At 40.0% G+C, this 16,671-nt stretch overlaps 1 protein-coding gene across 20 annotated transcripts in view; it reads left to right on the plus strand.

Annotated features, from left to right (window-relative positions):
* The window catches only part of ADNP (activity dependent neuroprotector homeobox), a 31,060-nt gene extending 15,209 nt beyond the window's left edge, over window positions 1-15,851 (plus strand). For all 20 annotated transcript variants that reach the window (XM_030503403.1, XM_030503394.1, XM_030503412.1 and 17 more), the window contains 3 exons: window positions 8,197-8,309; window positions 9,723-9,815; window positions 11,633-15,851. In XM_030503403.1, the coding sequence (XP_030359263.1) occupies window positions 8,197-8,309; window positions 9,723-9,815; window positions 11,633-14,773 (3,347 nt within the window). In that variant the 3' untranslated portion in view covers window positions 14,774-15,851. The remainder of the gene's footprint in view (window positions 1-8,196; window positions 8,310-9,722; window positions 9,816-11,632) is intronic.
* Window positions 15,852-16,671: the final 820 nt, after the last annotated feature.

Genomic DNA, 16,671 nt, shown 5'->3' on the forward strand with positions numbered 1-16,671 from the left:
AAAGGTAAAATTAAAAAAGTCACGTTCCGCTGGCTTGGTTCCACCAGTGGACAGGTACTTCAGCACAATCCGTGGCCATTGTAAGGAGCATTAGGATCCCTACTCCATTCATACGGGTTTGAGATGTCTGAGTAAGATGAAAATGCACTAGGGACTAGGGTTTTCTTTATAGCTTTGGGGATTCCATAACTGCTTTTCACAGTGATGCTCTTTGCAAACCTTGTGAAGACATCTTCCTCAGTGAAATGTTTAGGATCGCCTACAACTCTGTGCTGGCTGCTCATGGAAGGCTTTCCTAATGGTACAAACCCACAGTGTGGTAGTCAGGAAACGGTGTCATTTTCAGTTAAGCATAAAGAGAAGAAAACCTCTGTCCTGGTTCCTTTACACAGCAACATTTTCCTCCAGATTATTTCTTTAGGTCTTTAAACTATTTCTGGACGGTGACATTAGAAATCTCTTACACTTGCTGCTTGTTAGAACTGTAACAAAGCTCAAACGTGAAACAAGCATAGTAAGCACTTTAAATAATATCCAGAAATGAAAATGACATGATGAGGCGGATTTGGAATATTTGCTGAAGATTTGAGTGGAAAAGGCTGTCTTGTTCCAAAAGTGAGGCATCTTTCCCACAATAAGAATAGCATTGTTACCTTGCAGGTGCTTGGAAGCTGTACACTACGAGATCCTCTATTTCATTGTTTTAGCTAAAGCTGGCAGAGCTGACACAGTCTAACATCTGTTACCTGATGGTACCAAAGGTAGCAGGCTGCAAGGCAGCTCTTCTCATGAGGTCCAAAATACAAAAGACCTACTGGACAATTAAGATTTTAGTTATAGTAAAATAGAAACAGCTTTGGGGGTCTAATGCCAGGTGGAAGATTTCTCTTTTTTAACACCTGTGATATTTTGACTGATATGGGGTTTTTGCTGGTTTTCTCTCTTGTGTTCCTTACCCTCTCTCCTGGGTGCATGCCTTCCTCTAAGGTCAGAGTTCTCAAGTTGTGAATAGAGCGTATTGCGTGTGAGATCAGTGTGTCCTTCATAATTGAGGACTGTTTGCACTGCAAAGAATATGTAGCATAAGAAAATGTTAACTGTTGCAATACAGAACTCTAAAGCAGGCATGCAGTAATGTATTTTACATGAATTGATTTTCTAAATAATGGCACAGTAATCTTCTTATAACTCCTCTTTCGACTCAGTTCTCTAGGTGCTTCCAGTCCCTTGGTAACTGATGTGTTAAAGGGCTGAACTGCATGGCCGTGGTAACTTGAAGTGCTTGAAGCTGCCGCAGTGAAGATAGTTTATTAAATGCTAAAAGTGGTTTAAAATCACTTGTAATAACGTAACAGGAGGATATGTCAGACTTCGCATTCTGGATGGTTTTAGAATAGTGACTGCAATCATTTTCATCTGGAATTTGAAGCGCTAGTAAGAGTAGCAAGTTGGTGAGGAGGTAGTTTGGAGCTGGAAGTCCCCGCAGTCTGTCTAAAGGCTAAAATCTGGGTTTTCTTGAAAAAAGTGGTATGCTGAAGAATGTGGGGTTAGTTGAAACTTCCCTGTGACTATGTGGTGGGTAATTCTCAGGCCAGACCTTGTTTCCTTTCTGGGTTTTTTTGTCATGCCATAAAATTAGGAGTCTTGATTTCCTGTCTTAGGATATGTGCACTATTCAGTTTCTAGAACTAAGCAGAATTTTTTTTCCTGCATATTGCTCACACTCGTGCCCACACTCGAGGGCATTTCAGGGTGTTGCACAATTTTTTCCCTTACTAGTATTTTCTTTACCAACAAGATTAGACAATTAAGTAGAGAGGAAAAGCCTTTTGCTGTGCTAACAGTGCTAACCTTGAAGTGAGCTCCCTTTGCATTTGGCAGTGAACCCCAGTGATGAGGTGCAGTTGGTGCCTCTTTTCACCTGCATTTTTAGTTGCTTCTTAAATCTTGGCCATGATTATTAATTTAAATCAGTCAGCCTATATTATGACCAGGCCCATTCCTGTTTCAGGATGTGATTCTATTGAGTGAACTGAGCTGCTGGTTCCTGTGGAATTCTCAGACTTCAGAAGTCTGTAGCCATTTTGTGCCCTCATTTTGAGGTTATAAGATGCACATATCAGAACTGCTCTTGAGATTAAATTCTTCCTTCCTGGGACCCTTGCAGCCTGTTTAAAGCCAAAAACAGTGCTTCAGTGCACGTCAGTGGTGACGTCTTATAAGTCGTTCCTCTGCCTACCTTGCAAATACTCCCTGCTTTTCCACAAAAACCTTCCCTGCCATCCCGCCTTCAGATTTTTGGATTTGAGAGTACTTAGTTCAGGCCTTTTTGTTAACACATGTGCACTAGCCAGGAAACTTGTCTTAGCTCCTTGTTCATGCATTGCATGGTGGCTGTTACCCGTAGCAGTGAAGTAGTACTGTGTGAAGCTTGTCTAAATTGGGTCTTTGCTTCTTCAAAATGTGACGATGAAACAAAACCTGAAGTGCAGTGTTTCTAATTTAGCAATGATACTTTGCTCTTTTATAGCTTGGTTTTTCTGCTTACATTTGGCTACTGAATTATTCTAGGAATCAGTACCTGGCTGTGGACTAGACCTTTATGCTAGGTACTGCATAAATACAGAGCAAAAGAAGGTTTCGAGTATTTCTTACTAAGTTAGTGACTGGTAGAGTTAGATGTTTTGTGTACAAGCACACTAAAGATGAGGGAGATTCAGAATTTCTTATCACTAGGTTATTAATCCATTTTCTGAGGCACCTGAAGATCCTAGCTGGGTATTTCTAACAAGGACATGGTTGATCTCGGTTTTAAGTCATCATTTATTCTCTCCACCCAGCTCTAAAGTGTAGATTGATGTGTAAGAGATGTTCCAGGTGTCCTCTCTTAGGCATCAACTTTTGGTCAGAAGAGGATACCTCCTTTCCAGAATAGCATTAATGTCTAAATGATGATTTGGGATGCTGCTTAACCCCAACTGTTTTAATGTCCACATTCAAGGATGTGCCAGCAGTGTTGTGCATATTGCAATTACAATTGGAGTATTTACTGTAAGTGGAAATTAACGGAGATGCTAAAAGCTTTTTGTAGTCACAAACTAATAATATCAGACTAATTATCCCCACTAGTTATGAACAAGCTGTCAAGAAACTTCCTAAATAAAGGAATTGTACTTGCTTAAAGGTGAGGCTTTTGTTAAGATCAGGTGAGTTGGAGTCAGGTATCAAGCAGAGTTTGCAGGGTAGGGCTGAGCTTAAGTTTTCAGATGTGAAGATCTAATTATATCCTCTGTTATAATGTGTTGCAATAGGAAGATCTTGATAATTTCTTTCTTGAAGACTTGACTGTGAGGCAGGCAAAAGGGCAGAGGCAGGAAGATGGTGCAGATAGAAGAGAGATCTTGTTTTCAGGCAGTACTAAATAATTTGCTTTCCTTATCACTTGAGTTTATATATATCATGTTGTATTTGGCATGTCTCAGTATATTGGACATGCTAATTAAGAGAAAGCATTTGTTTCTTTTGGTGAAGAAGTTGTTAGTGGCATTTTGTACTAAAATAAGCTATTTGATTGAGACTTGTGGCTGACTTTCAAGTTTACAAGTCATTATTGCCTGAAGACAAACTCTGTACTGACTCACTTTGTTATGAGAAAAAACAAAAGGTTTCTTTACAAGCAGAATGAGTGTATTCCTTAAGTGGGGACTTTGGTTTTGAAGGAAACACCACAACTTGCTAGGTGCTTTAAAATGTGATGTTTTCATGCACTGGTGTTTGTATAGTCGATACTAATACCTTGGGTTATTCTGGAATAAATTGACTAGGATATTATCTCCTTGGATTTGAAGTTCACTTGAAAATACTCATTCAAATCCTGAACATACCTGCCTGTGCTGCTTCAGGTAACTCCTGATGAAAAAATTAGAGCGTACAGGTAGCTATGGAGAAGCTACTGAACCAATGCAGTAGAGTGAGAGCAACACTTACTCAGTGCCTTTAGAGAAAAGGCGTTAGTGGAGCCGTGATTAATGTCTTGGCTACATGAATATTTCTCATTCTGGCTCCATGAATTGCAGCAGCAAGAGCTTTGAATCAATGGATGTTGTTGAGTTTAAAAAAAAAAATGCTCTGCTTTGAAATGAGAATTGTGTTACTTTATTGTAAGTTAGGGTTCAGAGCCATGCCTTCAGTTCTGCTTAGGGAAGAGAAGGAAGAGAATGTGAAGGAAGTGTATTTTCTTTCCAGTTTGCGATCTGTGTTGAAGGATGTAAGTCCACCTTGCACTACATGGTATTTTTTGGTTCCTATTAATGCAGTTCTAGTATCACACAAGCCAGATCTGGAGAAAAAAGTGACAGTGGGCTCAGCATTGAAAGCCATTTCATAGTCACTGGCCTAGGGGAAGAAACCGCAGGTCGGAGTTGCTTTTTCCATCTGGAAATGTTAAACTTCACTTACTATTTCAACTACAGATCAAAACTAGAGGAAATGGTACTACTTGAAAATTGCAAAGAGGACACAACTTTACTAAAGCATTTGCACTAAGCAATAAGCTGTTGAGAGCTGGAATTCTCAGGCAACAGTGTTTTTCCTATTAGTCTTTACCATCTTTGAAGCTAATTTGTTACTAATACTTCACAGAACTGGCATTGCTGGTCCTCAGCCCTGCTGTTAAATACTTTCAATTACTGTGCATGTCTTTCAAATGGACCTGGCTCAGCTTTAACCTATATCAGATGTTGTTTTCACAATCAAAGCAAAATTGCAACCTTCAAATAATATTATTATTAAAGAAATTTTAATTCTATTTGCTGAAGTAACTAAGTTAGTTGTAATATTGCTCTGAAACAGGTAATTGTACTCTTTGTGGTCTTAATTTTTTTTAATACAATTTCCCAACACAAATTCCTGTTTGCAAGGTAAATAGCCATTAACATTTTCAAAAGCTCTTCCACCATTTATGTGCTTGTGCTTTGTCAGAAGTGGAATTATTTTTACTTCCTCCAAAAGCATATGAAGTAATGTAGTACAAATACCAGGGTATAGCACCTGCCCAGAGGTGCTCACACAGTAAAACTGATACCAGAGCCTGGGCAAGGACAAGTAGAAGAGCAGGGCAGAACTTGGCACGTTCTGTGGTTCCTTATCAAAGCCTAATACATAGTACAGAGTTATAAAATCTTATGTATATAGACAGTGGTTTTCTTCTCCTCAATGTGTGCCTTAAGAAATAGCTTTTAATATAAGAAAGAGGAAAGGGACATGTGGATAAGTTCAGAATTTGGTCAGGAAATCTGCTAAAGGAACCAGAAGTTTGAAATCAGATTTTGATAATAGAACTGATTTGCTTGAGTCAGTTTTCAGAGTAACAAGAAGTTAAACTCGGATTCAACCCTTATTTCCTAGTCCTTTATGAGGATTAAAAACAATTCCCTGGGCAGGAGCGAGTAGCGTTCAGAAAGGACGACATGAATCACGTTCACAGTCACATAGGGAGTGTCTTAGGCCTGGGTACTGTTTATAATTGCAGATGAAATACTTGATTGTAAGAGAATAAGGATGAGAATGGATACAGTATTTAAAGAGAGCAGTTCATGATTTCCCATACAGAGTCATTAGAGGCTTTAGAGGGAATAACTGGGAAGAGAGCAGTTCACTGCCATGATCTGTTTAATCCTCACCTTCCCCAGGATGGCAAAGAATGCCTGTAGAAGTGCTCTTCAGAGCTTGATTAGGGGTCCTGTTAGGAGCCTTGAAAGTGACTCTGCTAGAAGATATTTCACTAGAATGCTAATTTCTCCTATTTCTAAAGTGTGTTTGAGTTTGCCTAAAATGAAAGGTGCCAGATAACATCCAGAACATCGGTACTTTTCTTATGAACTTAGTTCTAAAATTTTTCCAATTCTTATCCTTTTCACTGAGACTAGAGTTAGCTGAAACACCTCTCCAGTCACAGATACTAATATGCTTGCATTTAGAGTCTTGTATGTGAAGAGATCGAGGTGGTTTTGATTATCCAAAGTCCTTGTTACTTGGAGGAAATTAATGCAGAACATTGAAATACCCTTTCCCCCCCCCCAGCCTGTGCCGTTTGAAAATGACTATCATTAGACACTTTGCATGATGTGTCTAACTTCATTATTGCAAGTAACTATAAGTGAGTAATTTGGAATCCCTGAGACTTATAGACAAGGTCTAAACTCTTTTATTTTACTGTCTTTGGTTTCCTAGTTTTCATCTAGGGCTGTTTAAAATGACACTCTATTTGCTTCTGATTATCTATGACAGTGGCCAGCCTGATGCAGGTACCAAAATCCTTAAAGAGCAGAGCTGCTTTGGTACTTCTTATAACTTTCCTGTAGATCTTTATATAAACTCAGGCTTGTTTCCACTTAGTTTCTAATTTCTAGTTGCAATATGAATCCTAAATGTCATGATCGCTTTCTCCTCTTACCCAGAAGCTGTTTCTGAATTCATTGAATTTGAAGAGACTAGAGCCAAGCAGCGCTACTTGTAGATTGTGAAACCAATTGAAGTGGTTTGTACTAGCACTGTTACACGCAGAACTTGTCAGTTTTGTTTATTTCTGAGGCTAAACAGTGTTGTTAGTGACTGTCTTAAAGCCTTGCCCAGTAAAAGCTGATAAAGTATGAAAATCAAAAGGCTAGTGGGTAAACAAACAAGTAATACGTTAAGCAGTTTGCATGATAGTGCACATAGAACGGGTGGTTTTGATCAGAGACAGTTGCTGTAATCACAGCCCATATCCTTTGTACTTTGAGAATTTCTTGCTAAGTTCTTTGTAGCCTCGCACTTGCCCTTGATCTCATGATAAAAGGGGAGAATTCTTGTCTAAAATACTTAATGGCTGCAAACTGCTTTTAACTCTGCATCGAAAGTGTTTAAAAAATACTTTCAAACTGCTAACATAAAAAAGTCAGGGTTTAGTTGATGTAGGTAGTCTTTGGCCTTACAGTACATTAATTTGTTGATACAAATCAAACCTTTTATTCAAACAAAGCAACATTTCTGAATTGGCTCAGAAATATTAATGCAGCTTCTATTCTGTGGGGCGACAGCCTTGATGCAACGGGCATTGGACCATCGAAGCTTAGGGAACAAGGTAGCTCTGACACTGTTGCTATTTAAGAAGTTTCCTTCCCTTCTCTTTGAGAAGTGCCTACCTTCTTGTGGCTGGCTCCACTCTCCCTTCCAGAGTAACTGTACGTGTTCAGGGACTTTCACCTGATTTCTGCCATTTCACACCTTCTTAAGGTGCAGATCACTTGATGCTGATGGTTCTGTAGCTGAGCAAGCGCTTACTGTAACAATAGCAGCATGCAGCCTGACAACTCCTGCATACACAAAATAAGACTAGTTATTAGTGTTTGGAAGAAGTCTTAGTGGTAATGCTTGAATCTGGGAATCCCCATATCGTAAAACCTTAGACTTTATTCTACCTGGATAGCCCCAGTCATTAACAGACAGTTTAATTGTGTGGGGAACTAAAAGAAAGGGTTGTCTTGTAGGCTGAAAATATCCAGCTACACTTTGAGGTGCTAAACCATCATCTCTTGTGCCTTTTCCAGTGATTTCTATCTCTGAAGGGCTCTAACCAAGCTTTCAGGCACCAACTTAATAGAAGAATGTATGCTAAACAGCTTGTCAGCCATTTAAAGCCATAATACAGTACACGGAGGAAAGAGTTTGAATTTCTTATCCTACCTGCAGCTGAATGCAAGAAGCATCTCTCTCACTGAAGAGACACCATTAAATCTATTGGAAGACTGACACAAACCTTGAAGCTCAACTTACCAATTTTCACATCAGTTAGGATACATCTGCACGAAAGATAAATTGAGGTTTTAAGTACTTGAGCATAGGGGGCAGATTCCATGTAAATACAAACACTTTAAAAAGAGTTCTATCCAGATGCAGCTGATTACTCCTGCAATAGTTGTTACAGCAGTCTGTTGGGTTCTCAAGTGCTCTCAAGTTTGTCAGTATCTAGCTTTATGGCCAGGCTCATTTAAGAACAAATCAGACAGAAAATGTGGTAGTTTCTTAGTTAATGTTACAGCTCTGAGTTATATGGGTAAAATTAGGCAGAAAATGACTAATCAGTAATTAAAAGTACAAGACTCTCAGACAAACACGTTTGACTTAAACCTTTTCTCTTACTTTCTTTTTCAATAGAAACTATGTTCCAACTTCCTGTCAACAACCTTGGCAGTTTAAGAAAGGCCCGGAAAACTGTGAAAAAAATACTTAGTGACATTGGTTTGGAATACTGTAAAGAACATATAGAAGTAAGTATGATACCTCCCAAATGCTGCAGTTAAGAGTCAAAAGCTCCAGAGTCAGTGGGGCTGGGAGGCCTTTGCTGTATGATATTTGGGTTTTTTAGACCTGTTTTGCAAAATATTATGTTTTTACTTTGAGTTTTGAAGGAATCCCCTGTATCCTGCTCCCACACCACAGCCCTCTGTCTGCATCGGCCTCTGAGAATGATTCTGTTTGAACCTGGTTGTTTGGGCATTGCTTTTTATGTTCTACACAAAGTAGGGCTTAACGTGAGATAAAATGTACCTGTAAACACTTTTTAGAGAGCTTAGTGGAGACAAGATATACTTCAGGCTGTATGTGACTGACTTGATATCTGGTGAAGGTAGGTTGTCTTTTGTTTATGTTGGATTCTTAAAAATAGCATTTGCTAACTGAACATGTAGGAATGAAGCGAGGACTCGGTGTGGTACAGGATGTTCTTGGGGAACAGAAGATGGTCTGAGCTTTGCATGAAGTGTCTGGCAGTGCTAACAGTAGGTTAAACAATTGCTTCTGTACCTGTGTTAGTTCCTAGAAGGGAAGAGTATTTGTGCTACTCTTCTGGACACACGTCATAACTACCCTCTCAAAGTGCAGGTTTCTCTCCTGAGCACTTAACTCTGTACTGTCAGTTCACACACTTTAACTCTTTGGAGTACTTGGCAAATGATGACCTGTTTGCTTTGGCTTTTCTGTTAGTGTCTCTTTAAAGAGCATTTAGGTGAGATGCGTAAGAGAAGGAAACACCAGTCCTTCCTGCTTGGAAAATCTGTGGAGCAAGTATAATTTGTGAGGGTAAAATTCTAAACTGGGACAATGTTATTTTCAGTGTTTCATTTCTATGGAAATACTATTTTAGAGTCCTTATGTGCTGCTGACTTACATGCCAATGACGAAATGCCAAGGTACTTCATGATTTTTCTCAATAGGAATTGGGCTTCTTGGACATGGTACCTGTAGTCAAACTTCAAATTTTTATCTGAATGTCTATGTGAAATTAAAGTAACAAAACCCATGAACCTCCAAACCCCCCAAAACCAAACAATAAACCAAACATCAGAGTTATGGTAAAGTGTCTACTTGATCTCAAATATATAGCACCAGCCTGTCTCTATGACTGCTTGTGAAATTGGGGCAGGTATGGAATTACAGTCTTGGGTTAATTATGAGGATGAGTATTGAAAATAGTTCTTCAGGTGTTTTATGACATTGTGACTATTCACAACTCTTCACCTGCAAAGAGGTACAGCTTCAATACCCACACTTCCTTGAATGAATAGTATCTCCTATGTGCCAGGAGCACTTGAGGACTTGGATGCTTGCAGAAGTTGCTTAAGGGAGCAGTTGGTGTTTGGTTTTGATTCTCTGTACTCTCTTCCCATCTCACCCTTCTCCAGGATTTTAAGCAGTTTGAACCTAATGACTTTTATTTGAAAAACACTACATGGGAAGATGTAGGATTGTGGGACCCATCGCTTACAAAAAATCAGGTTGGTAATAGTTTGTGTTGACACATCCCATTCTGAAGGTGGTTCATACTAAAGGGTGTTGCACAGAGACACCAAGAGCTTTTCCTGCAGTTTTACCCATTAATCTTCATTCATCATCAGTTTAAGGGACAGCAAAAAGCTTTCTTTAAAGTAATAACCCTGGTCTCTACCTTAGAGTCCTGGAGAACCCATGGGTCAAGAAATCCCGCTCACCCTTTGACAACTGCATATTAAGAGCCTGTTTTCAAGCTTAGTGCAATTTTACCATCCTTCCAGATCAACAGTTTTATACAGTTTGTGATAAGTTTTTTACTTCTCCTTCGATGTTTCATAGTGTGTTCTCATAGTGTAACTATGCCCGAGACTTGGTTTAGGCATATTAGTTCTATACAGCAGAACTAAGTGACACTGCAAGTCTCACTTTTGAGATGTTTCTGTGCCAGGAATAAAGAAAATTTGCATTGAGCTAGATGTTGAGGGAGGAAATAATACTTGATTCTGATTAAACACGTTTAAGCCAAGTCATGTGCTCTGCAGTAGCCTCTGATGGTACAGTAGAGTAATGCCAGCACTGACAGAGCAGTGAGAAGGTGAATGAGCCCTCTTTTAGCATCTGAAAGATCAGGAATTGCCTTTAGAGGAAATTGGAACGGGTATTATGATGGATTCCTAGTGTAGTGTTAATCTAAAAATATCCCTTTATTACTGTGCTCCACAGAGCACACTGGTGAGGTCCTTTTTTCTAGTTAATTGCAGAATAAAAATTGAGATATAAAAGGAGACAGCTTTTGTTTAGTTTGTTTTGTTGTATCTTGTCTCCAGCCTCCCGCATGTTTGAGGCTTCAGGACGTGGACAGAAGTGTAGATTCCTAGTTCTTTATGCAGAGGGAGAGTTACAACTCTCCAGCTACTTCAGATGATCTGTGCACAAGATCTGTGCACAAATGATCTGTGCTTGATGCACAGACCTGTTTTGACACTCACGATGAATGTTTGTAACTATTTCAGTGTAATGCCTCACCTCACCTGAAATGCCAGGTTGCTTGTGGCTATCTCCAAGGCCAGTGTAACTATTTTTTCTGTTTCAGCAGTTGACAAGAACCACGTCAGCACCATGTTAAATGTAACAAAGGGGGCAGGGCAGCTGCGAGTGTGGAGTTTTCAAACACCTTTTTTTTTCCTGATTCAAGATTGGTTTTAAAATTGGGTTTGTGCTTTGGTCAGAAGGAAAAGGCTTTGGTGGCTTTAAGGGCTTGTGTAGCCTTAGAATATGAGTTGGTAAGCTTAAATCCATTTGTTCACCAGAAATAACTTTTGAAGAGCATCTTTCATAAGACCCTGGAATGGCTAAAGTTATATATCTGTCTTATATCTAGAAAAGTTTGGCAGATTTTGATGGGAAGTAACTCATCTCCTAGATGCAGTCTCATTCTACGCAAACAGTTGTGCTCGCCTTTACCCCCAGAATGAGCTTACAGTGAACTTCCCTGCAGCTCAGCTGCAAGGAATGAGACACTTTCTCGTCTGGTGAAGAAGGATGTTTAGGATTTAGCCTTGCATGTGGAGTTTCTGGTTAAACTCGTGAGGGAGCTCTGAATTGGCACTCGCCACATCACGTCTGTGTTCAGATGATAAACTTTTCAGGCCCTGATGTGCAGGCCAAAAACCGGAGAGAAGAAATAAATCTAAAGGTTTGAGACTGTTGCAGTGGGTTTGGAGACTTCTTTAGAAACATGACTGTAAGAGCAGAGTGTGGATACTGTTTTTCTAAAGCCTGCTTTTCCATATTTAGTTTCTGCTTTGTTCTTTGTTTTAAGGACTATCGGACAAAGCCCTTTTGCTGCAGTGCATGTCCATTCTCCTCGAAGTTCTTTTCAGCGTACAAAAGCCACTTCCGGAATGTTCATAGTGAAGACTTTGAAAATAGGATTCTCCTTAATTGTCCTTATTGTACGTTCAATGCGGACAAAAAGACTTTGGAAACGCACATTAAAATATTTCATGCTCCAAATGCCAATACACCGAGTGGAGGCATCAGCACTTTTAAAGATAAAAACAAACATGATAGCCTTAAACCTAAGCAGGCTGACAGTGTAGATCAAGCTGTTTATTACTGTAAGAAGTGCACTTACCGAGATCCTCTGTATGAAATAGTTAGAAAGCACATTTACAGGGAACATTTTCAGCATGTTGCTGCTCCTTATGTAGCGAAGGGAGGTGAAAAGTCACTCAATGGTGCAGTTCCATTAAGTTCCAGTACCCGAGAGGAGGGGAGTATTCACTGCAAACGATGCCTTTTTATGCCGAAGTCGTACGAAGCTTTAGTACAGCATGTTATCGAAGACCACGAACGTATAGGATATCAGGTGACAGCAATGATAGGTCACACTAATGTAGTGGTTCCAAGATCTAAACCTTTGATGCTGATAGCTCCAAAACCACAGGATAAGAAGTCTATGGGCCTCCCTCAGAGGATGGGTGCCCTTTCCCCTGGAAGCGTTCGATCTCTTTCGTCACAACAGATGATGAACAGACTCACTATACCAAAGCCTACGTTAAATTCCGCAGGAGTGAACATGATGTCAAATGTGCACCTACAACAAAACAATTACGGGGTCAAGTCAGTACCGCCAAGCTACGTTGGTCAGCCAGGGGGAAGGCTAAACTTGAGTGGGAGTGCACAGGTTTCTATTCCACAACAATCACAGACAATGAAGCAGTTTTCAACAAGTGGAAATGGAAGGCCTTATACTCTCGGAGGGGAACAGAGATCACAGGCCTCAGCAAGATACTCTCTTCAGTCTGCCAATTCATCTTCCCTTTCATCAGCTCAGTTGAAACAGACGTCGTTATCTCAGTCACAGTCAGCCTCGAGAGTATTAGGTCAGTCTGGCTCAAAATCTCCTGTAGCTGCTACAGGCCCTTCCCCTGTCAATACGTCATCCACACAGAAGTGGAAAATCTGTACAATCTGTAATGAGCTGTTTCCTGAGAATGTGTATAGTGTCCACTTCGAAAAGGAGCACAAGGCTGAAAAGGTGCCTGCGGTAGCTAACTATATAATGAAAATCCACAATTTCACTAGCAAATGTCTATACTGTAATCGCTATTTACCCACTGATACGTTGCTTAATCATATGTTAATACATGGTCTGTCTTGTCCGTATTGCCGTTCGACCTTCAATGACGTGGAAAAGATGGCTGCTCACATGCGAATGGTTCATGTCGATGAAGAAATGGGACCTAAAACTGATTCCACTCTAACCTTTGATTTGACATTGCAGCAGGGTAGTCACACGAATATCCATCTTCTTGTAACCACCTACAACCTGAGAGATGCTCCTGCTGAATCTGTAGCTTACCACGCTCAGAATACTCCCCCGGTTCCTCCAAAGCCACAGCCGAAAGTCCAGGAGAAGTCTGATGTACCTGTAAAAAGTTCTCCACAAGCAGCAGTTCCCTACAAAAAAGACGTGGGGAAAACTCTCTGTCCTCTGTGCTTTTCAATCCTAAAAGGACCCATCTCTGATGCACTTGCACATCATCTACGGGAGAGGCATCAAGTAATTCAGACAGTTCACCCGGTTGAGAAAAAGCTGACCTACAAATGCATTCATTGCCTTGGTGTATATACGAGTAACATGACTGCCTCAACTATAACGCTGCACCTTGTCCACTGCAGAGGTGTGGGGAAGACCCAGAACGGCCAGGACAAAGGTACTTCCTCATCTCGGCTCAGTCAGTCTCCAGCTGTAGCACCCGTAAAACGTACTTACGAGCACATGGAATTCTCACTGATGAAGAAGAGGAAAATGGATGACGATGACTCCCCCTCTGCCTTTGAGGAGAAGCCTGAAGAACCTGTAGTTCTAGCATTGGACCCCAAGGGTCATGAAGATGATTCCTATGAAGCCAGGAAAACATTTCTTACAAAATATTTTAATAAGCAACCATATCCCACTAGGAGAGAGATTGAAAAGCTGGCTGCCAGTTTGTGGCTCTGGAAGTCTGATATTGCATCTCATTTTAGTAACAAAAGGAAGAAATGTGTAAGAGATTGTGAAAAATACAAACCTGGTGTGCTGCTCGGTTTCAATATGAAAGAGTTAAACAAAGTCAAACATGAAATGGATTTTGATGCTGAATGGCTGTTTGAAAACCACGATGAAAAGAATTCCAGAGTCAACGTTAGTAAGACTGTTGATAAAAAAATAAACTTAGAAAAAGACAATGAAAGTTCCTCAGACAGCTATGAAAATATAGAAGAGGAATACAATGAAAGTGGGAGTCCATTTGGTCAGCGTATTTCCGACAGTGGTGGGAAAACCTCTTCTGATAGCACAGTGGAGAACCCAGAGGACAGCATATCCAAGGAAATCATAGAAGAAAATACATTACAGTCTCCAGAAAAGTCTGATCCAAAACCAGAGAAAAGCTCTAAATATGAAGAGATTCTTTCTACTGAAGAGCCAACAAAACTGGTAGGCGATGTCTCGGATAGCGACGGTGATCAGGATGATCAAGATGATGCTGTTGAATGGAAAGATGGAGCTTCACAGTCTGAAAGTGGGCCCGGCTCTCAGCAGGTTTCTGATTTTGAAGATAATACATCGGAAGTAAAGCCAGAGGTGTGGACAGATGAATCCTCCCAAAGTGAAGATGCGAGCAGCAGTAAACCAGCTGGTGAGACAAAGGGGGGTGGATCTGAAAGTGAGGAAGAACAGTCAAAGTGGAAGAATCGTTCCTATGGAAAAGTAGAAGAGTTTTGGTCTAAGGACCAGTCGCAATGGAAAAACGCATCAGAGATTGAGGAGAGCTTGTCAAACCAGCAGATGGAATGGCAGAATAGCACAATTGACAGTGAGGATGGAGAGCAGTTTGACAGTGTGACTGATGGAGTAGCAGAGCCAATGCACAGCAGCTTAACCAGTGTGGAGCTGAGCAGCCAGCAAGCATGAGCTGCTCGGGGCAGAAGCGTCGGTAGCACGGTCCAGTCTACAGCTGTCGAAACACTTTCATTTCAGTCTGACTGCTAAGCTTACGTTTTAACTGGTACTGCCTTTCGAGTGCTAGGTCATGGCATGTGGTGGTTGTGGCCACTGCTGTTCCAGTGGTTATTTAAGGATGCTGGTGGCTGATCTTGCTTGAGAAAACCTGCTGGGATGAGCACAGTAACTTAATGTGAAAACGGATAAGCTGGTGGCTCCAGAATGCACACAGAGAAAAGCAGAGGTTTATTTTATCTGCATTTTCAACATTTATTTCACTCTTGTACATGTTCAGTTGTATGTCTTTTTAAACATTACCCTTTTTCACATGGTAGTGTAGGGCCAGCCATACAAGCTACCAGTTCAACGTGTATAGTAGACTATGGGGAAATTGATTTTTTCATGTATCATTCTGAATAGTTGAAATGTATATTTGTACAGTCTTTTAGACCTATTCAAGTGAAGCTTATGAAATTGTTCTTGTGTACCCATCATAGATTTGTTTCTCTTTTTTAGTGTTGCCCTGCTGTGTAATAAATGCTGTATCTAGTTTACCTAGCAAAAGCTTGAAACTGCTATAGTAAGAATTTTGACAAACTTAGTTTTTGCACATAACCTTGTACAATCTCAAAACAGAGGCCAGCAACATAAAAAAATATATCTGGACTCTATTGTATTATAGAATTTTCTTGTTCTGAATATCCTTGACATTACAACTGATGACAAACGTATTTCAGAGCCATTTTCTGAAATCTTTTAAGCTAAAAAAGAAAAATCACATGCAAGAAACAAGTTTGCAGCTACTAATTTTGACACCTTTTAGATCTGTATAAAAGTGTATTGTGTTGAAGCAGCACACTGAAAACAAAAGTGCTGTGTTTTGGATATTTAGTTTTATCTTTAGTTAACACCAACAAGGTGTTGTATTCATTTATACCATCTAATATATGACACACTGTTGTAGTATGTATAATTTTGTGATCTTTATTTCCCTTTGTATTCTTCATTTAAGCATCTAAATAAATTGCTGTATTGTGCTTAATGTAAATATTTGCTTTATTACATGCAAGTGCCACATTCATTCCTTTTTTGTTTTTTCTCTCCCCTTTTGTTCCCCAAAGTGCTGCACAGCTCTGCTGGGGGGGTGTGTTCAGCACTTCCTTACGGAATAGCCTGATCTCCTTCAAGGCTGTTGAAAATCCTACAAAACCAACTTTGGTTGCATTTGTCTTTACTATGCAGTGTTACAGAACACTACTTTCTAAACAGGACTGTAGTGATTTGCTTGTTCTGCAGCCTGGGGAAACAAGGTCTATGAATTACTTCTATTTTTCATCCCTTTGTACTTCAATGAACGAGGACCACTTTCACCTTATTAAAATGTTATGTAGAACTGTGCCTCTCTGAAGCACTATACAGTGAGGGGAAATGACTGCCAAGGTATTTGAGTACTTGTCATTCAGACATGACTGAGCGTGCCTTGCACACTACAGGCTTGTTTTGGCTTTGAAGAAAAAGTAACTTGAATACTTCATAAATGAGTTTGTTACAAACTGGTGATGGGTTTGGTCAAACCAATCCAGCATTTTGGCAAGTGTGCAGCGTAAGGCAGCTGCACAACCAAAAGCTTATCCACAGTAATTTACTGAAGGGATCTAATTGTGAGGAGAACAAAAAACTATCCTTAATTATTAGAGCTATGTGTTTGATTTAGGCATGTCTCATATATATCAGAGTACCTACTTTTGCTACTTTACAAGAACTAAAGTGACCTGTGACATGTGCATTAATGTTGTTCTCTGTTCTTCAATTTTAAACAGCAAAACCATTTCACAGAGATGTTCAGAAAACATTTCGCTCTCTCTGTA

Source organism: Strigops habroptila, chromosome 13 (genome assembly GCF_004027225.2).
Source record: "Strigops habroptila isolate Jane chromosome 13, bStrHab1.2.pri, whole genome shotgun sequence".
Classification (NCBI taxonomy): domain Eukaryota; kingdom Metazoa; phylum Chordata; class Aves; order Psittaciformes; family Psittacidae; genus Strigops; species Strigops habroptila.